The sequence below is a fragment of the Lodderomyces elongisporus genome, chromosome 2, assembly GCF_030384665.1.
Source record: "Lodderomyces elongisporus chromosome 2, complete sequence".
NCBI lineage: Eukaryota > Fungi > Ascomycota > Pichiomycetes > Serinales > Debaryomycetaceae > Lodderomyces > Lodderomyces elongisporus.
The window spans coordinates 833,391-854,628 of NC_083674.1; the positions used below are offsets into that span (position 1 = coordinate 833,391).

The window sequence follows — 21,238 nt, forward strand, 5'->3', positions numbered from 1 at the left end:
ACTCGATATAAGTAGTTTATGTGCAAAAAAAGATGTAGTCTGCGCGAAGCGACTTTGTTTTCTTTTTTTTTTTTTTCTTATTTCATTCCTTTTTATTTTTATTTTTAGTTAATTTATCTATCTATCTATCTCTCTCTTTCGTACTATCTCTCGCTCTCTCTCTCAATTTTTTATTAAATTTCTTATTCTTTAGATTTACATTTGTTTAGTTATCATGCTTGGATGCAATTTTGTTTTCTTCTACACTTTTATTATAAAATTGAAACAATTCAATATCTACTGAACTATACTAAAGTTGAGTAATGTGATTCACCATCTAGCTCTTGTAACTTTGCAGCGGCTTGCTCGCTAGTCAAGTCTCTTTGTGCTTCACCCAACATCTCAAACCCAACGCAAAACTTTTTGACTGTGGCCGATCTCAACAATGGTGGATAGAAATGCATGTGGAACCATGAACAATCCTCATGTTCTCTTTTCGAGCAACTGAACGGAGCCTGGTGGATCCCCATAGAATACGGGAACGAAGTGTTGAACAAGTTATCGTACTTTGTGGTTAAAGTTTTGAGAATCTGAGATAGGTCTTGTTTTTGTTTATCATTAAAATCTCTTATTGATTTGAGATGTTCTTTTGCAATAAGCAACGTTTCGAATGGCCAAAGAGCCCAATATGGAACAACAACAATGAACGAATCGTTTTCACAAACAATCCTTGTTTTCTCCTGCATCTCCAATTCTACGTAGTCCTTTAACAAATGACTATTGTTTTCTCTGTAATATTTCAGCATGTTGGTTAACTCGTCCTCAACTTCAGTGGGAACTATATCCAAGCACCATGCTTGGCCATGCGGATGAGGGTTTGAGCAGCCCATAGCAAAACCCTTGTTTTCAAATATTTGGAGATATTTGTATGGCAAACCTTTTGCTTTTGAGTCTTGTAACAAGTCATTATATAAATTCTGCCATGTTTGAACAACCTGGCTTAACTCTTCAAGTGACATGAGAGGAAGAGTGAGATTGTGTTTTGGCGAGAAGCAAATCACAAAACAATTACCTTTCACGCCCTGGGTTTTAAAAAGCTTTTTCTTGAGACTGCCTTGGCCGTCTTTGGTTGTCTCATCGTTATAGTCAGGTTGGTCCATTTTCACTGCAGGATAGTCGTTTGGAAACACATAGGTTGCCGAGTACTTTGGATTCACATCTCCTGTCGCTCTAATGTTTCCAGGACACAAGTAACATTTTGGATCGTATTCGGGCAACTGGGTCTTTTTAACATCTTCTTTAGCACCTTGCCATGGCCTTTTAGCTCTGTGCGGAGAGCACAAGACATAGCGGTTGGTCAATGGGTTATAACGCCTGTGTGAATGGTTTGTAAAGTCAAATTCTGAAGTCATCTGTAAGTATGTTGGAGTAGATGTGACGGGATTTAGTAGATGATCGAGTGACATTGGAAATAAAAGGGAAACCTAAAGGGATCGGTAAAGGTCAAGGGACTTTGGAGACCTATTTATAAAATTTTTGGGGAGAAGAAAAAGGGCAAAATGCAAAATGCAAAATGCAAGAAGCAAAATTGAAAAAGCAAAAGTGAAAAAGCAAAAATGTAAAAATACAAAGCTCCACGATATTTGGACAAAACAAATGAGAAGACTATGATTATTGTCTTTTCTTTTCCTCCGCTTGCCCTGTTTTTAGATTGTTAATGGATATATGAAACGACAACCTTTGTGAAATCATTTACACGATACGAAAATTGGTTGTGGAGCATGTTAGTAGTGGTAGTTGTGGTGGTTGTGGTGAGGTTAGTTTCCAAAACTAAAAAAAAAAAAAGAAAAAAAAAAGAAAAAATAACGGAAGGATGCACATTTGTGCGTGTACGCGTGGAGGATCTTTCGGTTTATGCAGACATTTTTCTCAAATCTCACTGCAACGTTACATTTGAGGATCAAAATAAAAAGAAATTCTTTATTTTTTTAAAGTGCCCCCGGACACTGGAGAAAAATTAAAAAATAAACAATAAAAAATAAAGAGGAGCAAGAAATAGTTATTCCGACAGTGGGGGAGAAACAAGACACAACGCCTCTCAGGCTAAAACACTTTTTGTACTTTCACCAAGCAATCCGGTTATGGATGGCATCATCCATATCTAGCTTATTTCAATCATCACCGTACTCATCGTTATTGTTTATATCAGACACAAGTTTTAAAATGCCTCGTGCCATTCATCATGAGTGTATAGCAGAACACGCCCTAATTTGAAAAGAAGCAGCTATAGGGGCAACCCATCGCATTATTGGTTCATTGATTGTATTCTCAAACTCTGTTCATCTTTTAATTTTGTTTTCTTTGTTTTCTTTGTCTTTTTTTTTTTTGGATTCTTTTTTGTTTATTGTTCACCCATATTTGCTCTATTTACTTATCCTACAATAGATAATGGACCTGTTTCACGATAAGAAGGTGTTGGTTACAGGGGGCGCTGGTTTTATAGGAACGTGCTTGTTACAACACTTTCTATCAAAATACCCACACATTTACTTTGTTTGTGTTGACAAACTAAACTACGCTAGTAATGTTGAAGAAATAAAAAGGTTTTCGAAAAGCTTCAAAAACTTTCGATTTTGCCACCTTGATTTGTCGCAAGACCTCCAAGAGGTGATTAACCTCGTCAGAGATTTTGGTATTACAGACATAATCAATCTTGCTGCTGAGTCGTCTGTGGATAGATCTTTTCTAGATCCGGTGCTATTCACCAAAAACAATGTGATTGCTACGCAGAATTTGCTCGAGTGTCTCCGCCTTTTGCTGCCGCAAATTAATTACTTTTTGCACATGTCAACAGACGAAGTGTACGGGGAGACACAAGTTGCTACCGAGGAATCTGCATTAAATCCTACAAACCCTTATTCGGCGTCCAAAGCTCTGGCAGACTTGCTCATCCAAGCATATAAACAGTCCTTCCGGTTACCTATAACGATTATCAGGCCAAATAACGTGTTTGGGCCAAACCAATTTCCAGAAAAGTTGATTCCGCTAGTAATGCAATGCGGTCAAACTGGCAAAAAAGTACCGATTCATGGAACTGGAAAAAATAAGAGACTGTTCTTGTACATTTCAGATTTGCTCGATGCAATAGAAATGTTGTTCTTTGAGCATAGAGTTGAGAGTGTGGGCGAGATTTACAACGTTGGACACAATGAAGCAAGCTTAATTGAAAATAGAGAAGTTGTCCATCAAATAAATGAAATCTTTGGGTTTTCAGTAGATATTGAATATGTTCGAGATCGCAAGTACAATGACAAGTTTTACTCAATGAACACATCAAAGATTTACTCTTTGGGATGGACGCCAAAGGTTTCTTTAAGACGAGGATTGCAACTAATAAAAGAGTCACAGAGCTATGGAAATGCAAAACAAGAATAAAAACGAGTTCGTATCACGTTCTATTGGTCCTTGTCTTTTACAACTTTTTTTTTTTCGTTTTTTTTTTTTCGTTTTCGTTTGAGCTTAGACTAACCTATCTTAGCACCGTATTTATGTCATATTTATAGCAGCAGTGAAAGTAGTAGAGATCGTACTCTCTCGTCAAATAGTGAGCACTTGATCGGCATGTCCAATGAATAGAATGGATTCTTCATCACAAAATCCGAATAAGCAACGTATAGCTGCAGAAATAACTCCGAAGTCTGCTTTTTTCCTGCATCATTCAAATTTGGGGTCGTTATCAAAATAAATTTCAACCCGCTGGTTGTTTGAAAAATGTACAAGTTAAAGATATCAGTCTCTATGCTTTTTAGTCCCAGTCTATTGCTATCTGCACTGAGCAGTTTTCCAGTAGTCAAAATCGATGAATTGTGTAATGAATTTATCTCCTCTGTGCTTGACTTAGTATTGTTCATAAATGGTGTACTATTATTGTTATTGTTATTGTTATTGTTGGTGTTGGTGTTGAATGACGACGTAAGCTCAGAGCCGATGGCATGGACTCCATGTAAAGTACCGGCCAAGACAAGGTAATCATTAGCAGTTAGCTTTGATAATCCCAGCTGAATCTCATTTTGATATATTAGGCCACCAGCTTTGTTTAATATAAGGATTGAATAGACTTTCATGATGAGGATTGGTGCTTGGTTCAAATAGTGTTTTTACTTTTTTCTTTCTTGGTCTTTAGGGAAAACATGGGGAGTGTTTTTTTTTTGTCGTGGAGACAATAATTCCATCCAAACCCACATCAAGTCGCATTTCTTTCCCAATATCTAGTTAAATTTCTATTTGTATATAAATATATAGAAAGATAGATAGATAGATAGATGGATATTATTTTATTCAGATATTTATACCTTTTTTTCCTTTCTTGACAATAAATATTCTACAAGCTGTAAACATTTTTATCCAATTCATCGTTTATCCATATATCTTTTTCATATAAACAAAAAAAAAATTATTCTCTACAAAATCTATTACTTTTTACTCAATTCAATCCTTGTTCTTGCCCCATAAGTTTCACCTTTTTGTAACACAACTTGTTTTTTGTATTCATCGAGATGAATTGCATCAACAAATCTACAAGGCTCAACGCAGAATCCATTTCGAGACCCATTCTTTCCACCGGTTTTTTCGATACTTTGACTGGTGTAGAATTGGAAGGCTGGTTCGGTAGATGATATAGTGAGTTTAACTACAGACTCGGGGTGTGTTGCCTCAATGAGTTTCTGCAATGTCTTTGACCTAGTATCTATTGAGTTGGATGATGCACACACAACAAAACAATCATCAAATGAGTCATTTGCAGTCAAAAGTGTACTAGGCACTTCTTTCTTGATCGTTTTTCCTGTTGGCAACTTGTCTGAACCAAACTCCAAGACATCGTTTGTGAATACATTAATTTGCGTATTGTCAATAGTATCACTGTTGGATATATTGTAGTAACTGTGGTTTGTCAAATTGACGATTGTTGCATTTCCAGTAACTAGCTTTGATTCAAATTCAATATCAATTGAAGTAGCACCAATAGTGTAGTGCACTATAGTTTCCAATTCACCAGGGAACCCATCATTGCCATCACTATCAATCAACTTGAAATCGACCTTGAATTCCCCATCCTTGAACTTGACAACAGGACCAAAGAAATCTTGCTTATCGAAACCGTTCTTACCCGAGTGTAAAGTGTTGCTGCCTTCATTTTGAGTGAGCTTAAAAGTTTCCTCTCCATCCAATTTAAATTCACCTCCCTTGATCCTGTTGGTAAATCTTCCAATTGTTGTTCCAAGATATGGGTTCTGGTCCAGATTGTAATTCTTAGCATCGTTATAATTCAACACCAACTGTTGCCCTAAAAACTTGACATCTTGTATCAATGCACCTCGATTGCAAAGGCTAACTTCTAAATCACCATTTGTGAAAGTGTGCTTACGGTTATTTTCCCCGCCAAAAGTGTCCCACTTGTAATTCTGAACTTCAAATCCATAGGGATTCTCTGTGGTCCATCTCCACAAATCCTTACATGCATCGTCGACGGTCAATTCTGCCTTCCATTTCAACTCAGTGTTTGCGCGGTTTGGCTTTGCAGTTAAATCCAACACATCTCCTTGTCTTCTTGGTGCAACTTCGTATGGTAACTCTCTACCAACAGCTTTGCAGAATGCATTGTAAACGTCAAACACAGTTGAGCCTTTACCAGTACCAAGATTCCACTCTCTGTAAAGTCCCTTTTGCTTCTTTTCGCTCTCCAATTGCTTCAAGTAATCAAGGGCAGCAATATGACCTTTTGCCAAATCAACAACATGAATGTAATCCCTAATGGGTGTACCATCGTGGGAATTATAGTCATTACCAAAAACAGATAGTTTTTCTCTTCTTCCAATTGCCACTTGTGCTAAATATGGAAGCAAGTTATTGGGGATTCCCAAGGGGTCTTCACCAAGTAAACCCGATGGATGAGCACCCATTGGGTTGAAATATCTCAAAATAGCTACTTTCCATTCAGGGTCGCTGGAATGAACATCTTTCAAAATCTGCTCGATGATATATTTGGTCTTACCATAAGGGTTTGTTGGATCCATGGGGCACTCTTCGGGAATGGGGATCATCTCTGTAGGACCAAATCTAGTAACATCACCATAAACAGTAGCACTTGACGAGAACACAATAGTCTTGACATTATTTTCTTGGCAAACATCAATCAAGTTTATGGTACCTGTGACGTTGTTTTCGTAGTACTTTAATGGAATTTTTGTAGATTCACCAACTGCCTTCAAAGCGGCGAAATGAATAACACCAACAATGTCGTATATTTTGAAGATCTTGTCCAACTGTTCATGATTGCGAATATCAACATTGTGAAAAGGGATATGTTGCTTAACAATGTATTCGATCCTTGCAACTGCATCATACGATGAGTTGGATAAGTTGTCGACAATGACCACCTTGTATCCATTATTAATGAGTTCAATAACTGTGTGTGAACCTATGTAGCCTGCACCACCAGTAACAAGAATGTATTTATCAGCCATTATTAAGATTTTCGATGTGTTGGTGTCTATTTTTTTTTTTTGCAGAGAAACGTGATTGAAAGAATGTAGAAAAAAAGAAAAAGAAAAGAAAATATTGAGTTGGAACAGGAGAGCAACATAAGCTTATTTTATATTGGATCTGGAAATTTTCAATTGTGATGCATTAATCTATACATCCAAGATCCAAACTGTAAACGGGAAAACAGAAAAAATGTAACGTTGCAACGATCTTGACTATGGCAAATTTGACCCTTGACCCCATTTCACTAACAAATTTCGTGTCCGAGTGGGGTTTGACAATAACCTCATACAATCGATATGCGTACCGGAAAGCAGCGAGGCACATTCTCGGAATAATTTCAGGTATTTTCTTGGTGTCTGAATTGGAGGGCGGAGAGGCGGCGGAGAAAAGCCCAAAAAAGTGCGTCTTTACACAAAGTGCAAATGCAGACACTGAGCAAGAAAAAAAAGAAACCAGAGAAAAAAAAAATAGAAAATAATAATCTTTTTGTTCATTAATTTTTTGTTTATTAATTTTTTTTCTTTTCAGCAAGAGGTGCCTTACCTGATCTCACAGGGAAAGTTCAGATTGAACCGTTTATTGGTAAGCGATCCCATTAAAAAAAGTTAGACACACACCGTGGTAGGATGAGAGAAGAAACAAAAAAAAAAAAGAAAAGAAAGCTCCAATGGATGTTATGGCAAGTTCTGATTATTAGAAAACTCTATGGTTTTATTTAATATTAAAAATCGAGGGAAGAAAAAGAAACAAAAAAATTGAATTTTTCATTTAACTGTTAATCTAGAGAAATACATACTAATCTTTTTTAGTTTAGTGAAAACAAACTGTATTTCGAAAGGTTTTGTTTATGCTTAATCTTTTTTCTTTTTCTTTTTCCGACAATACACTCAAAGATTGTTGAAATGGCAAAAAAGTCAATGTAACGTTGCAATATCTACAACATATGTGGTGAAGCGCATTAAAAAATGAAAAAAGTGTCTGTGGGGGATGTGGAGAGTACTCCGACAAAAAGTATGCTTAGCGTCTAAAAAATAAATTATTATTGAAAACAAATTAAAAATAAATACAGGTTTGGAATAGACATTGTTATTTATTTTCTTCGGAACAAATATCGCTCAACACAACCATTACTCGGATGCCTCAACTGAAAATATATGTGAACACATTAAATACCCAACCAATTCCTCTCGAAGAATAACTTTTATATCCCATTTTACTTTTCTTTAATTTTTTTATATATATATTTTTTATATCTAGCGTTATACCCATTGACTACGCCAAAATATTTTTTTTCAATCATGTCACCAACAATTCCAACATTTGAAGATTTGTCCTTTTACGCAAATAGTGAGAAAGCACAACAGCTTCGGTATGATGCATTAGCTTCACAGTTTCACACAAATTTCCCCTCTTCCAAAATTGACTTTTTTGCTAGATCACCAGGTAGAGTGAATTTGATTGGCGATCATATTGATTACAATTATTTCCCGGTATTGCCAATGGCGATTGATGTTGATGTGGTTGCTGCTGTTTCTGTTAACCAAGAAGAAGATGATGATGATGAAGAAGAAGAAAAAGAAAAAGAAAAAGAAAAAGAAAAAGAAAAAGAAAAAGAAAAAAAAGACCATGCTAGTGTCAATAATTCGATTGTCATTACAAATACAAAGAGTGATGAATTTCCTCGAGAGGTCATTGCCTTGCCCAAAGAGGGAGAGGAGATCAAAATGGATGAGCATCACGGATGGGCAAACTATTTTCGATGTGCATTGATTGTTGCTCATAAATATTTACAAGGAAACTCTAAAAAATCCACCCTCGTGAGCACCTCTACTTCCTCTTCTCCAATTAGTTTCAAATTGAGAGGAATGAAGATGTGTTTTGATGGCTCGGTACCAACTGGTGGTGGTTTGTCTTCTTCAGCTGCGTTTTGTGTTACTGCTACACTTGCAATCTTGTATGCTGCAGGAGTAACCAACTTATCCAAGGCCGATTTGACTAGAATCACCGTTGTTTCCGAACATTATATTGGTCTCAATAATGGCGGTATGGATCAATGTGCCTCTGTGAATGGAGAAACGGGTCATGCAATGGCTATCGCTTTTAAGCCCCAATTGAAAGCAACACCAGTGCAATTCCCTGTTGAGGATTTGACATTCATAATTACCAATAGTTTGCAAGTGTCCAACAAGCATGAAACTGCACCGGTGCACTATAATTTGAGAGTAGTTGAAATGGCCATTGCCAGTGATTTACTTGCAAAGAAATTGGGTGTTGAGGATAAAGCAGTAAAGGATTCAAACTTGAGCACTACATCATTGAGAAGTATTATGGATGCATATCTTGGAGAATGGAATGGAGATGACGTGGATCAGGGTATAGCAAATGTGAAAAAGATGATTGATGAGGTTGAGCGTTATTTGAAGAAAGGCAATGGAGGTGGCAACCACGACAGTGACGGATATACAGTTGCCGAAGCTAGCCAACAGTTACAAATTACAGAAACTGAATTTCAGAGCAAATATCTTTCCAAGTTTCCTGTGAGATTTGAAAAGCTTCAATTATACCAAAGAGCAAAGCATGTATATAGGGAATCATTGAGGGTGTTGCAAACATTGAAGCTTTTGCAACAACAACAACAACAACAACAACAACAACAACAACAACAGTCACAAGGCTCAGACAATGAGTTTCTTTCTAAATTTGGCCAATTGATGAATGAGTCGCAACAGGACCTTGATCAATTGAATCAATCATCAAATGACAAATTGAATGAAATCTGTCAATTGGCATTGCGTAATGGCTCGTACGGCTCGCGCGTTACTGGCGCTGGATGGGGTGGATCAATTGTTCATTTAACCACTGTTGACAAGTTACCCCATTTAACAAAGATTTTCAAGGAGTATTTCAAGAAGGAATTTCCCGGAGTGCAAGAGTCTGAATTAGCCGAGGCGATTATCGACAGTCAGCCTGCTATGGGGAGCTGTATCATTAAACATGTGAAATAACTAGGCAGTAAGAGAAGAAATGAAAGGAAATAGTAAAATAGAAATTGGGAAATTGAATTGGGACAAGAAGACCTCTTGTAGCTGGCTCTGTTGTGTAGAAACTAAAAAAAAAAAAAGTTAATCACGTGGACATGTAGTTTCAACAACATTGAATCGTGTATGTATATGTAGATATCTGTGCAACATTCCAAATTTTTTTTGTCACATGCCAATTATTTTCAAAGTGAACAAGAGAGCAAAAGACAAAAGATACAATACAATACAATTCAAATTATTTTCTGTACCGTTTGAGCCTTTCAGACGATGACAGAAAAAAAAAAAAGAAGAAGGAAAAGCGCTGATCAGCATTACAAAAAGGAGAAAGAGGGTAGCGGTAAGGATAAAACCAGAAACCAGTTGTACCTAAAACAACGTGAGTCGTTGATGATCAATACGAGCTAATATGATTTTAACTAACCTATCGTGTAAAAAAAAATACCAAACTCAACATCGACAACAATCACGATCACGATAACGATCACGATAACGATAACGATAGCGATAGTGATATACATAAAGGATAGCACATACCATACAATTAATATCACATGCTAAATCCAAGAACGTGGTTCAAGTCTTTTTGTTTTTAAATTTTAATTTCAATTTTAAGTTTCTTTCCTCTTTTCATTTCACCAGTATGCGGCGAAACACAAAGTGTAATTGTGGCTTTCATAACCAGTTATCAAAAGAGGTTACGATGCAGAGGGTTTGAAAGGGCTCATGGTTGTTCTTTTTATTTTTTTATTTTTTTATTTTTTCAATTTTTTTATTTTGTTTTGGGAAGAAGGGAGGGGAAGGAAAGGTGTTTGGTTCTAGAATATTTAAACACAGATTCTCGTTTTTTTTTTTTTGCATTGTAGATAAATGCGTGCTGATCATTGAAAGTTCTAGAGTTGCACCTATAAGCAAGTTTGGAATCTATTCATAAGCGATTAAAAAAAAGTAGTATGAGGCGAATGGACTTGATACAGTTATTTTTGTTAAAATTCAATTTAGAGGAAACCAATGAAAATGCTAAGTAAGTTTCTAGATTATATTCCTTTCATTGCTTTTGTTGTATAGCACACCACAAAGCTTGTGACACAGTTGTTTCTGTTGTTTTCTTTTTTTTTTTTTAAAAAAAAAAATACTATTTCATTTTCATACCCTTATTGTATCTCTGTCTGTTCCTCAAATTAGTTGTTCTTTATTGTTTTTATTTTGTTTTATTTTGTTTTATTTTTTTTCCCTTCTTTATTTGAAGCTCAGTTGCTGCTTGTCTTGCCGTAATTATGAACAAGTCTTTTGACTTTTTTGCCATTGATCTATCATATGCTATGAACGGAGATTGAAGTTATACAGTGTACAATATTTTGTTGCACTGTAGGGACTATCAAAGTTGTATTGGTTCTTCTACAAAAAGATATTGGGCAATGGTTATGATTTCTTCTTTTCGGAATTAAGGTGAGATGTAACCTAGTTTGTACAGATAGCATGGAAATGATATGATGGAATCGAAAAAAAAAATGGTTTCATGAGTTTCATGGGATATTCTAAATTGGGTTTCGTTACATAACATTAACTCCGACATACTGAATATGATGGAAAAATTATGGAAAAAAAAAAAACAAGAAAATTATTTTAATAATATTCAATTGCCTAATTCGGAGAGTATACACTAGACAGTGTCTCAATTGTGCGCAGAAACAGACAAGAGAATTTACGACAAGGGATCTTTCTGCAAGTCGAAAAGTAGACAAGACACCAAGGTCAGTTGTTTAATAGATAAAGAAAAAAAGTGGAAAAAAAAAGAAGAAACAAAGAATAATAATAAAGAAGAAAACCACGTGAGGTTAATGAATTTACTATTTGCTTAATTGCTTATTTGCTTGTGAGTATTAGGCAACACCCAAGCAATCGTTAAGATGATAAACTTACCACATTGGATTGCAAAAAAAAAAGAAAGTTATTAGTAGCAAGTTTCATCTAATTCAACCAATGAGTATAAATTCGCTCTACCGAGGTTAAATACAATCTATATGGCGTGCCTTCCTAATCGGGAGATGCGGAAAATAAAGTAAAAATTGAAATAAAAGAATGTCAGGAAAAGAGCAAAATGGAAAAAAGAAGCGAGGAATGAGATCACTCGAAATTAAAATATCGATAAAAACCAAAAAAAGGCAAACATCAACTAGAGGAAAATGGCAACATATGTAGATTAGTTTGCGGGATTGCTTTTTCTTTTTAATACTACGAACAGTCATAGAGTTGGCCCACACGAATCAACTCACATACTATGAGTTTTGGAAAACAGAAAAGAAAGGGAAAGGGAAAGGGAAAGGGAAAGGGAAAATGAAGAAAGTAAGAAAACAAAGAAATCATGTTCTTTCTTTGAGACCTTCGTTCGTTCCTTTTCTTTTCGTTTTATTTTGAATTTTTTTTTTACTTTTACTATTGCTTTACTACTACAAGATCATCTTTCCAAAGTCCCCTGACTCGCTAGCTTTCTCTCTCTCTGTCTTTCTCTCTCTTTTTTTTATCTGGCCTGCTCATTTTTGCAGCATGACACGTGCTTGCATCGACTTACTTCCTGAACTTTCCGATAGCAGCACAAGAATGACCTCGACCCCTTGTGAGAACTCTATACTTCCTGTAAAATGTAATAGATTAGACTAGAAGAAAGAGTATAGAGCGAAAGACGGAGAGGAACAACAGAAAGGTTTTTGTGTGTATGAGAAGGTTGAATTCATTGGTAGTGGTGGTCGTAGAGAAATCGGTAGCAAGCAGTGAATCCAGTAAGTTGTGGCTTTTGCAAATGTGTACAATTGGTGGCGAAGTTGCTAAATTTTGCATCTGAAAATTTTAGGGGCTTGTAGTTAGTTCTAGACAAGAGTGCAAAGGGGAGTATAATTTAAAAAAAAAAGAAAAAACATACATGTCAAAGCATTTACTTATGATCTTGCTTTAAGTCCGCAAACACAATCTTTCTACTTTTTTTGTTGTTGCATTTCATTTTGCGTGTTGCATGTTTTATATTCTTTATTTTTCCTTGATTTCTTTTCTTTTTTCCTTATTTTGCTTTAGCCTACATTCTTTTGTTTTTGAAAGCCAAGTAAAGGAATGAGGACGAAGATGACAGGGAGTTTGAGAGGATACAAGTACCTAGCGCGTTTGAACGTTTAAATAAAGAGTTTATTGGTATTCCCGAAAAAAAAAAAAAAAAAAAAAAAGAAAAAATGGAAAAGGAGGCAAGAATGCGGCAGAGACCAGTAGTATATTATTCCATAGAGTACTTTAGAATACTTTGGAGCTACATAGTGTATACACTTTTTTAGGTAAGCTAAATATGTATTATTTGTTTATCCGGTATAATATTACCATATTATAAATAGAATGTGACACATAGTCTATGCCATGGAAGCCTTTCTCATCTAGGTTCGCGAATAATATTTTTAACACCTTGTGCTTCTACGGAAATGATTGTGAAAGAAAAAAAAAGATATAGAAAAAACGAATTGCCTCAACAGAGAGAGGAAGAGTAAAAATTTTCACATGCTTCTGGTATCGGAGTTCAAAACAGAACAATAATCCCAAAGCGTAAACGAATGCGATGCTTCAGTCTAGAATTGGTTGAAGCTGGACAAAAAACAATCTGCTGTCAAAATTGAAAACACACAGAGTCAGAGCCAAAACAGGTGTTTGTGGGTCAATTGGAAGAGGCTGTGATAATTCGATTCTTTTCTTCCTGTTGTTTCTTCCTATTGTTGCTGGGTGGTGGTGTTCTTATCATTTCCACTACTACTTTTAATCTTACTCTTCTTATTTTTATTATTATTGTTGTTGTTGTTGTTGTTCTTGGGTTAATAAACTTTTCTCAATGAGAGATTATATCATGTGGAACAATAATATTTCGATCTTCTACCCTTTCACAATAGCCAGTTTCTCTTTTCCTTTTTCTTTTTGTTCCTTTTTTTTTCAATCTTTTCTTTGTACGTAAAACTTAAGCTACTTGGAAAACATGCGATTCTTATTCCACGATTGTGAGAATAGAGGTAGCGCAACAAGATCATACCACCCAAACCAGAAAATAAAAGAATTAAAAATAAAAATAAAAATATAAATAAAAATAAAAATAAAAATAAAAATAAAAATAAAAACGAAGTAGATAATAGACTAAGGTTACATACAAATTTCAATTCTAGGGCAAGCCATTCTACTTTGTTGTGCAACATGAGCTGAGTACCAAGAATTCCAGAATTTGTCGTCAGATGAGATAAAAGTTGCAAATAAAAATAGTGGAAGGAGTTGGGAAATCTGATATATACGTGAGCTTCTTTTTTTCGCTTTTTTCTTTTCTTTTTTCTTTTTTCTTTTTTCTTCTTTCTTTTTTTGTTTTTCAATGGTTCGTCTCTTGTCTTGCAAACAAAAAAAATAAGTTTATTCAGTGACTAAGAATATAGAGAGAAAGTGACAAAAGACGAATAGATGTAAGAAAACCAAGAATCAAGAACTAAGAAGGGGCAAAAAATAAATTGGAAAAAAGAAGGGAGGGAATGGCGCGGGTAGGTGGAAGTATAGAGAATTAGTAGGGCCAAAATAAAAAAAAAATAAAATAAAAGTTGAATGAGATAGATTTGCTAGTCACCTTCACAGAGCAAGCTCCGTATTTAACATAAGATGTTCTTAGTATAGAAATATTTCAGAGTCTGTTACCTCCTTGCCTCTTTGTCTCTTTGCAATTGTAAATCCTATTAACTCCTGGTATGGAAAAAGAAACAATAGTACTTTTGGTTAGCTGTTTTTCCACTGTCTATTTTTTTTTAATCTCAATGAATTTCTGATTATCCGTCTGTAAGCTTTTTTTTTATTTTTTGATTTCTTTTTATTTTTTTTTATTTTTTTTTATTTTTTTTATTTTTTTATTTTTTTATTTTTTTTATTTTATTATTTTTTTATTTTTTTATTTTTTTTTTTTATCACATGGCCCACGGCATGCAAGCCAAGTGCAGTACATGAAGTACCACGGCCTATAACGCCGGAACATCGTTTACAACCACATTTTCGCAATTCGCAATTTCACCAACAACCATTACTCACATTTCACTAGTAGTACAAGAGAGACAAAAAGATACATACATACATATACGTATATACATACAAACGAATATATATATATATATATACCGATGAATTCCTCCCCACCTTTACTGCCCTGGTTCCTGGTATCTTTTTCTTTTTGAATGTTTTCTTCTTTCTTCTTTTTTATTTTCTTTATTCCTTTTTTCTATCTTCTTTTATTTTAGTCTTCTAATCTTTACTACACTAATCGATATCTGACTGATTTACTTTTATATCCTGTAACAATCGCTATACTTTGACAAATGACACTTAATCTACTACCACTAATTGATACCCAGTCAATTACAACACCATATACTCCACAAACACAGACAAGACCGTTGTCATTACCGAGCTCACCGCTGGCAAAGAGACAGAAACCCAATACTAACATGATGTTGGACGGATACATGTTCAATAAGGAGCTCCGGTTTGTGAAGAAGATTGGTGCTGGCACCTATGGACTCATATACTTGGTTGAAAACATCTACACAGGAAGACAATACGCAGCAAAGATGGTGCTCAAACAACCACCATTACCATCAGCTACAAACTCACCTAGTGCAACACCAACAACAACAACAGCAACAGCAACATCGTCATCATCGCAGCTTAACAAACAACAGATTCAAGCTCGTTTTTACAACTACTTTCTTACACATTTAGTACCCAACCCAGCTTCAATAAACTTTGAGTATATCAAGAGCCAAGGACATGACTGTCCTTTCTTAACAGAGATTGCATTACACTTGAAAGTACACGAACACCCTAATGTCGCTACTATCCATGAAGTGTTCAATTTGGAAAACTTTGCCATTGTCATTCTCCTAGACTACTTTGAACAAGGAGACTTGTTTGGCAACATTATCGATAAACAAATTTTCCAAAAGCATCAACCAAGCTTCCAAAAGCAGTTGTTGATGAAAAATGCCATGCTTCAATTAGTTGACGCCATTGAGTACTGTCATCAAAACTCTGTATATCATTGTGATTTAAAACCAGAAAACATTATGGTGCGATACAATCCAAACTACAAAAGACCCATGGACTCCAATAGCATCATTGACTATAATGAACTCCACTTGGTGTTGATTGATTTTGGCTTGGCGATGGAATCGGACTTGATTTGTTGCAATGCTTGTCGAGGATCATCATTTTACATGGCTCCTGAGAGGACAACCAATTTTAATACAAACAAGTTGATCAAGAGCTTGGTTGACATGTCTCAATACCCCACGATGATGAAGACCAATGCCTTTAACGAATCCAATTGTAAATATTTGCCCACACTTGCAGGCGATATTTGGTCACTTGGCGTATTGTTTATCAATATCACATGCTCCAGAAACCCATGGCCCGTTGCATCTTTTACTGAGACAAATAACGATGTGTTTAAGAATTATATTTTGAACAATAACAAGGCAATATTGTCAACCATCTTGCCTATTTCACACCAGTTTAACACGTTGCTCAATAAGATTTTTGTGCTCAACCCAAACAGTAGAATCGACCTCATTAGCCTCTACAAGGAAATCATTCGTTGTAACTTTTTCAAAGACACCCATTCACACAGTTATGGCGTCAAGCAACAACAGCATCATCATCGTCAACAACAACATCGTCAACAACCACATGCACCAAACCCACAATTGTATACACCACCCGAATCAACAGCATACAACTCCTACGCCAGTGAATTTGAAGAGGAGGATGAAGAGGACGTGCAAGATGAGGATAACGAGGAAGATTACGAAGTGGATGAGGAGTATACAGACTATGAGGATGACGATTACATTGACGCAGATGAAGCTGACGAGTCCACTTTGAACACAGCACAATTGCCCATCACACCAAAGGAACAAACCCCACAACTTAAAGAATATTTTTTACAAGATGCTAAAGCTTATGCAAAAAAGATTTGCCAAAGCACATTACCACAATTTGCCTTTGATGCTATTCATTAGAAAATGAAGAGCATGAACAATTTGAAAATTAAAAAAAAAAGATATAAGAGGAAAAAAAAAAGTATAGAAAACAAAGAAAGAGGTGACAAGGATTCTTGATAATGAGTATCCAAACTATACTGAATTGAACCAAAAACAAAACCAAAAACAAAACCAAAAACAAAAGCAGAAACAAACTAAACCAAATTAAATTTTTAATTTTAATTTTAATCTTAATGACTGTTACGATAAATTTTGCATGATAATCATGATGATGGTGATGATGGTAAACGTATATAGAACTAGTTAATACTATATCACTCATTGATTTGAAAAGACTTGAACTGAGTTGTAGATGTACCGATTACGGAGATGGAGTAAATCGGAACAAGTTTGGAAAATAAATGGAAATAGTTAAAAAAAAAAAAGAAAAGGAAGCAAAGGAATTAAGGAATTTGAGCCAATTTGTGTTTGTGTAACATTATATGTAGCCCTTTCTCTATTTTATTTTTTTTATTTTTTTTATTTTTTTTATTTTTTGTTATTCAATTCTAGATTCAGTGTTCCGATTTTTTACGATGGTAGTAGTTGTGGTGAACTCCTTTGGTGCTATGGAAACTAGGTACCCCCGTTACTGCCGAGGATCTGCGCTGTTGAATTTGAAAAAGGGACAACAATTTTATTAACGCTATTCAAAGTCTTGCAAAAAAAGAATGAAGTATTTGTTAAAAATAAAATAAAATAAAAAAATAAAAAAAACAAGAGGTTTGCGTATTATATCTTGGAAAACTATCAACCAAACGGGGACATAGCCAAGTTTTGTAAAACAGGAAAAAAACAAAAAACAAAATAAAACGAAAGAACATGGTATTTTTGCTACATAATCATGGAAAATGACCTTACTCATTTCTAATGTCATACTGATTAACTCATTTTCCTGGTAGAATGACCGTGGTTGTATGTAAAAGTATATTTGGAACAGGAGTTTTTTTTCCTTATTTATATATCTTTTCCATCCCTTTTTATTTTTTTGTGTGCTCATCAAATTTTGGTGATTGAGGTGCATAATCTCCGAGGTTGATGTTATATAGCACAGCCTTTGATGGTAATGGATAATCTCTTCTTCAATTGCGAATGGCAATGGAAAATGAAATTTGTTTTCTTTTTTTTTATTTATCTATTTATTTTTTGGCAAAAAAGAACATACTACAAAAGCAAAAACAACAAAACAACAAAAAAGCAGGGAAACAAAAATATTCCCATTCGTTTTGATGGTTTATCATTTGTGTGAATCTTCCTATTAGTTTTCGGCTCTTTTTTTTTTCTATTATTTCGGATTTGAAAACTTCTTAATTCCTGTTCATGCGTACTCTTTGATAATGTATACAAACCTGCAAAAAAAAAACAGTATTTCAGCCATTTTCAGCCATTTCAGACATTGCGACTTTGTAGCATGGCAAGGCGTGTGTCCCACTTTAAGCCAAATAGTGTATTGTTTACTCACGTGCTCTTTAAATTTAATAAAGAAGTTGTGGTGTCAGTTGTGTTTATATTTTATATAAATGTTATTGCGTTATAAAGTCTTCAGAAGTACCAGCGTTACACAATAAAAAAATACAACTGTTTTGTAAACGGAAAAAGAAAAAAAAAGAAAAAAAAAAGAACATAAACGGTTGCGCAAATGAATGACATATTGACAGACCGTTGATGAACGATATCAAAACTTATCAAACGTTTGAAATGGAAAACTAAATTGTTTACATCAAAGGATGAGCACATCGGAGTATATTTTTCCGAGGTTAATTGGAAAATAGTAACTCCAAAATTGAAAAAGAGATACTCTCACGAGTAAGTGGCAAGAAGGGAAAAGTAAAAAGAGGAAGACGAGGAAGAAGAAGAAGAAGAAGAAGACGACCGAGGATGCTTGATACCATTTTCTTTTTTTTCTTTTTTTTTCTTTTTTTTTTTCTTTTTCCATTTATTCTCCTTTTTTTGGCATCAATGTTGCAATTTTTGGTTTTTTTAATGTTTTATATTATTTTACATCGTAGAATGCAGCATTCGTTTGTTTGTTCCATAATTATTGGTCATATTATTGAGATACACAAGAGTCGTCACAGTCTGATGATACCTTTCGTACTTCAGAATATATTTATTTCGAAATTAAAGGTATATCCATATCCTCGAACAGAACACTGTTATTACTTCCTCGGAACTCGGTAAATGGACAAGAAAATACTCCATTTAGTAACATCGTGTTAAACGTTTTGCAATTATCAAAGCAATTGTGTATTTGCTCTGTTATTTTCAATGTTTACTATTCCTTCTCCTAACCCACTATTAATGTCATCGCTAGTTTATTTCTGCAATAGAGCAATAAGGTTCTTCCCCATACTGTAACAAAGTTGGGAAGATTTCAAACTACCATTCAGTATTTGTTTCTAAAGGAAAAGTAGTTCACTGAACTCTCCATTACACCTCTACCTGCCCTGCCCCCCCCCCTCCCCTCCCCTCCTTCACTTTCCTCTCACTTTGTATTTTGAGATGTATATAGTTTCAGACTAGTAAAAATGGAAAACTTATGAAAAAAGCACCCTCACGTGACATAGATCATGCTCTTTATTTCAATCTTTCTTTTTTTTCTTTTTTTTTGCTCTAAAATCAAGCAACATGTTATGTACTTTACAAACATCTTAAAATGTGCAAAAAATATCTAACCTCAACGGCCTCTTTATCTGGCTGGCTAAGTTAAGTTCTTTGTGATTTCAATAAACTACATTGTATTTTGTATCATCACCTACTGAACCACGTATATTACAAGTAGTATATTTTTCATTCTAAAGTCTATAAGCATATCCTGATGCAACCTATTGCGAACCGATAATTGACCGGGATCTAGAACGACTACGAACTCTTTTGAAATCCTTATCAAATACATTCATCTCTATGTTCTCACCCTCACTTTCGCCATTGAATCCTTCTCCTACTCTAAATCCACCTGCACCTTCACTTCCAAATCCACCGCCACCTCCACGTCCGCTTCCACCTTGGCCTCCTGCTCCATTTCTTTGTGAATTCATCAATTCATCGACAATGTCATCAATGGAGTCAACATTTGTGCCAAAACGTGCATCTGAATTTGGTCCCATTTCTGAATTTCTACTTGCATTGCCATTCGTATTGGCAAACGCATTCACACCAGCTCCCCCAACAACAGGTCCAAGTGGAACATAATTGTCTCTTCTCCAAAATTGGTCATAATAATATTTCAACGTAACATACTGCACAGCGATAAATATATCCAAGCTCATCTGAAACAACCCTGCGAGAATAAAAATCACACTAACATCATCAGTGCCATAAAGCAAATACGACAATTTCGTGCAATCGCCACCGAGCCATGATAACAAAAGCAACACTTTAAACCCATCAACAGATCTCAACCTATTCAACATAAGAATTTGTGGAAGTGGCAACAACGATTCGATAAATAAGCCAGATATCCCAATAATGTTGGCATATGTCGTTGAATCATGGAAAATTGCAGTTAAACTTCCAATAAATGCAGTAAAAGATAAAAGAAAGTACCAATACGTCGATTGCTTTGACCATTGCCAAAACAAACCTGGCCGACGATAGTACACATCAAACAAACGTAGTGTTTGTTTGAAACCAACAACTAAATACGCCTTGTAGAGCGCAAGCTGACTCAATACTGTGTCTAATGTATATTTGGAGAATCCCTCCTTGGAATAATCAACATGATTAGTTATAAGTGTCGATGACGACATTCGGCGTGGCAAATCTCGATTGAGCTCTGTTTTAAACGAAGGCAATGGCGATAATAATTCAGGATCATACGTTTCCCCAATAACTCCTCTTCCACGCCCATCTCCTGCTACAACTACATCACCATTAGATCCTTCACGATAACGTAGACTAATATACAACAACACACTCTGAATCCCAATCATTACCAAACTCTGTCTTAGCAAAGTAATTTCAAAGGGCGAGCAGACGTAATAAAAACAACGCAATATCGACGCTAAAAACATCGTGCCACAGATATCGATACTAAAACCACGCGATGTACGTTTCCGGTATATCGAATAGCACGTGGTTCCATAACTGAACAATGGAGTGAATGTCATAAACGTATTGATTGTGGATTGAAGTGATGGTAAGAAGGATAAGTAATAAAATAGTTCTGTAGGTAAAAGATGCGAATATGACGAGGACCCCTGTGGTTGCTGCTGCTGTTGTTGTTGTTGTTGTTGTTGTTGTGGGGAAGCACGCATTTGTTGCTGGAGTTGACGCCTGAGGAGTGAGGAAAAGCTTTGTTGGTTATTTGCCATTATTGTTTGAAACATTCAAAGTTTTTGAATCTTTTATCTTTTATAATTTACAAGGTAAGAAAGAACAGAATGTGTCTGAACAATGCAAAATCAATGCTAATGCTGTCGTGTTTTTTTTTTCTTTTTTATTTCAATTTATGTGATCGTGTGCACGTATGCAACTTTGTGAATATAGGTGAATACCGGCTATGAATTATGGTAAAGGCTTTGACTCTTGTGCTGAATTCAAAGTTTTGCGTGAAGCAGATGGGGAAAATGTGTAATTTTTTGAATT

General features: G+C 35.2%; 7 protein-coding genes across 7 annotated transcripts; 3 read left to right on the forward strand and 4 right to left on the reverse strand. All coding sequences in view use genetic code 12, as the record gives it.

The window, feature by feature from the left end:
* Positions 1-284: 284 nt before the first annotated feature.
* Positions 285-1,391, reverse strand: GAL7 (galactose-1-phosphate uridyl transferase; the record flags this gene model as incomplete). Its single annotated transcript, XM_001526767.2, has 1 exon — positions 285-1,391. The coding sequence occupies one exon, from the start codon at positions 1,389-1,391 to the stop codon at positions 285-287; it is 1,107 nt and encodes a 368-aa protein (XP_001526817.2).
* A 1,036-nt stretch (positions 1,392-2,427) lies between these two features.
* PVL30_001618 (uncharacterized protein) lies at positions 2,428-3,414 on the forward strand (the record flags this gene model as incomplete). The annotated part of the gene is made up of 1 exon (XM_001526768.2): positions 2,428-3,414. One exon carries the CDS (start codon positions 2,428-2,430, stop codon positions 3,412-3,414), a length of 987 nt encoding a protein of 328 aa, XP_001526818.2.
* A 122-nt stretch (positions 3,415-3,536) lies between these two features.
* Positions 3,537-4,103, reverse strand: PVL30_001619 (uncharacterized protein; the record flags this gene model as incomplete). The annotated part of the gene is made up of 1 exon (XM_001526769.1): positions 3,537-4,103. The coding sequence occupies one exon, from the start codon at positions 4,101-4,103 to the stop codon at positions 3,537-3,539; it is 567 nt and encodes a 188-aa protein (XP_001526819.2).
* A 348-nt stretch (positions 4,104-4,451) lies between these two features.
* GAL10 (UDP-glucose-4-epimerase) lies at positions 4,452-6,503 on the reverse strand (the record flags this gene model as incomplete). Its single annotated transcript, XM_001526770.2, has 1 exon — positions 4,452-6,503. The coding sequence occupies one exon, from the start codon at positions 6,501-6,503 to the stop codon at positions 4,452-4,454; it is 2,052 nt and encodes a 683-aa protein (XP_001526820.2).
* A 1,320-nt stretch (positions 6,504-7,823) lies between these two features.
* On the forward strand, positions 7,824-9,530 carry GAL1 (galactokinase; the record flags this gene model as incomplete). Its single annotated transcript, XM_001526771.2, has 1 exon — positions 7,824-9,530. The coding sequence occupies one exon, from the start codon at positions 7,824-7,826 to the stop codon at positions 9,528-9,530; it is 1,707 nt and encodes a 568-aa protein (XP_001526821.2).
* Positions 9,531-14,929: 5,399 nt separating this feature from the next.
* On the forward strand, positions 14,930-16,630 carry SKS1 (Serine/threonine protein kinase; the record flags this gene model as incomplete). Its single annotated transcript, XM_001526772.2, has 1 exon — positions 14,930-16,630. The coding sequence occupies one exon, from the start codon at positions 14,930-14,932 to the stop codon at positions 16,628-16,630; it is 1,701 nt and encodes a 566-aa protein (XP_001526822.2).
* A 2,846-nt stretch (positions 16,631-19,476) lies between these two features.
* On the reverse strand, positions 19,477-20,907 carry PVL30_001623 (uncharacterized protein; the record flags this gene model as incomplete). Its single annotated transcript, XM_001526773.2, has 1 exon — positions 19,477-20,907. One exon carries the CDS (start codon positions 20,905-20,907, stop codon positions 19,477-19,479), a length of 1,431 nt encoding a protein of 476 aa, XP_001526823.2.
* Positions 20,908-21,238: the final 331 nt, after the last annotated feature.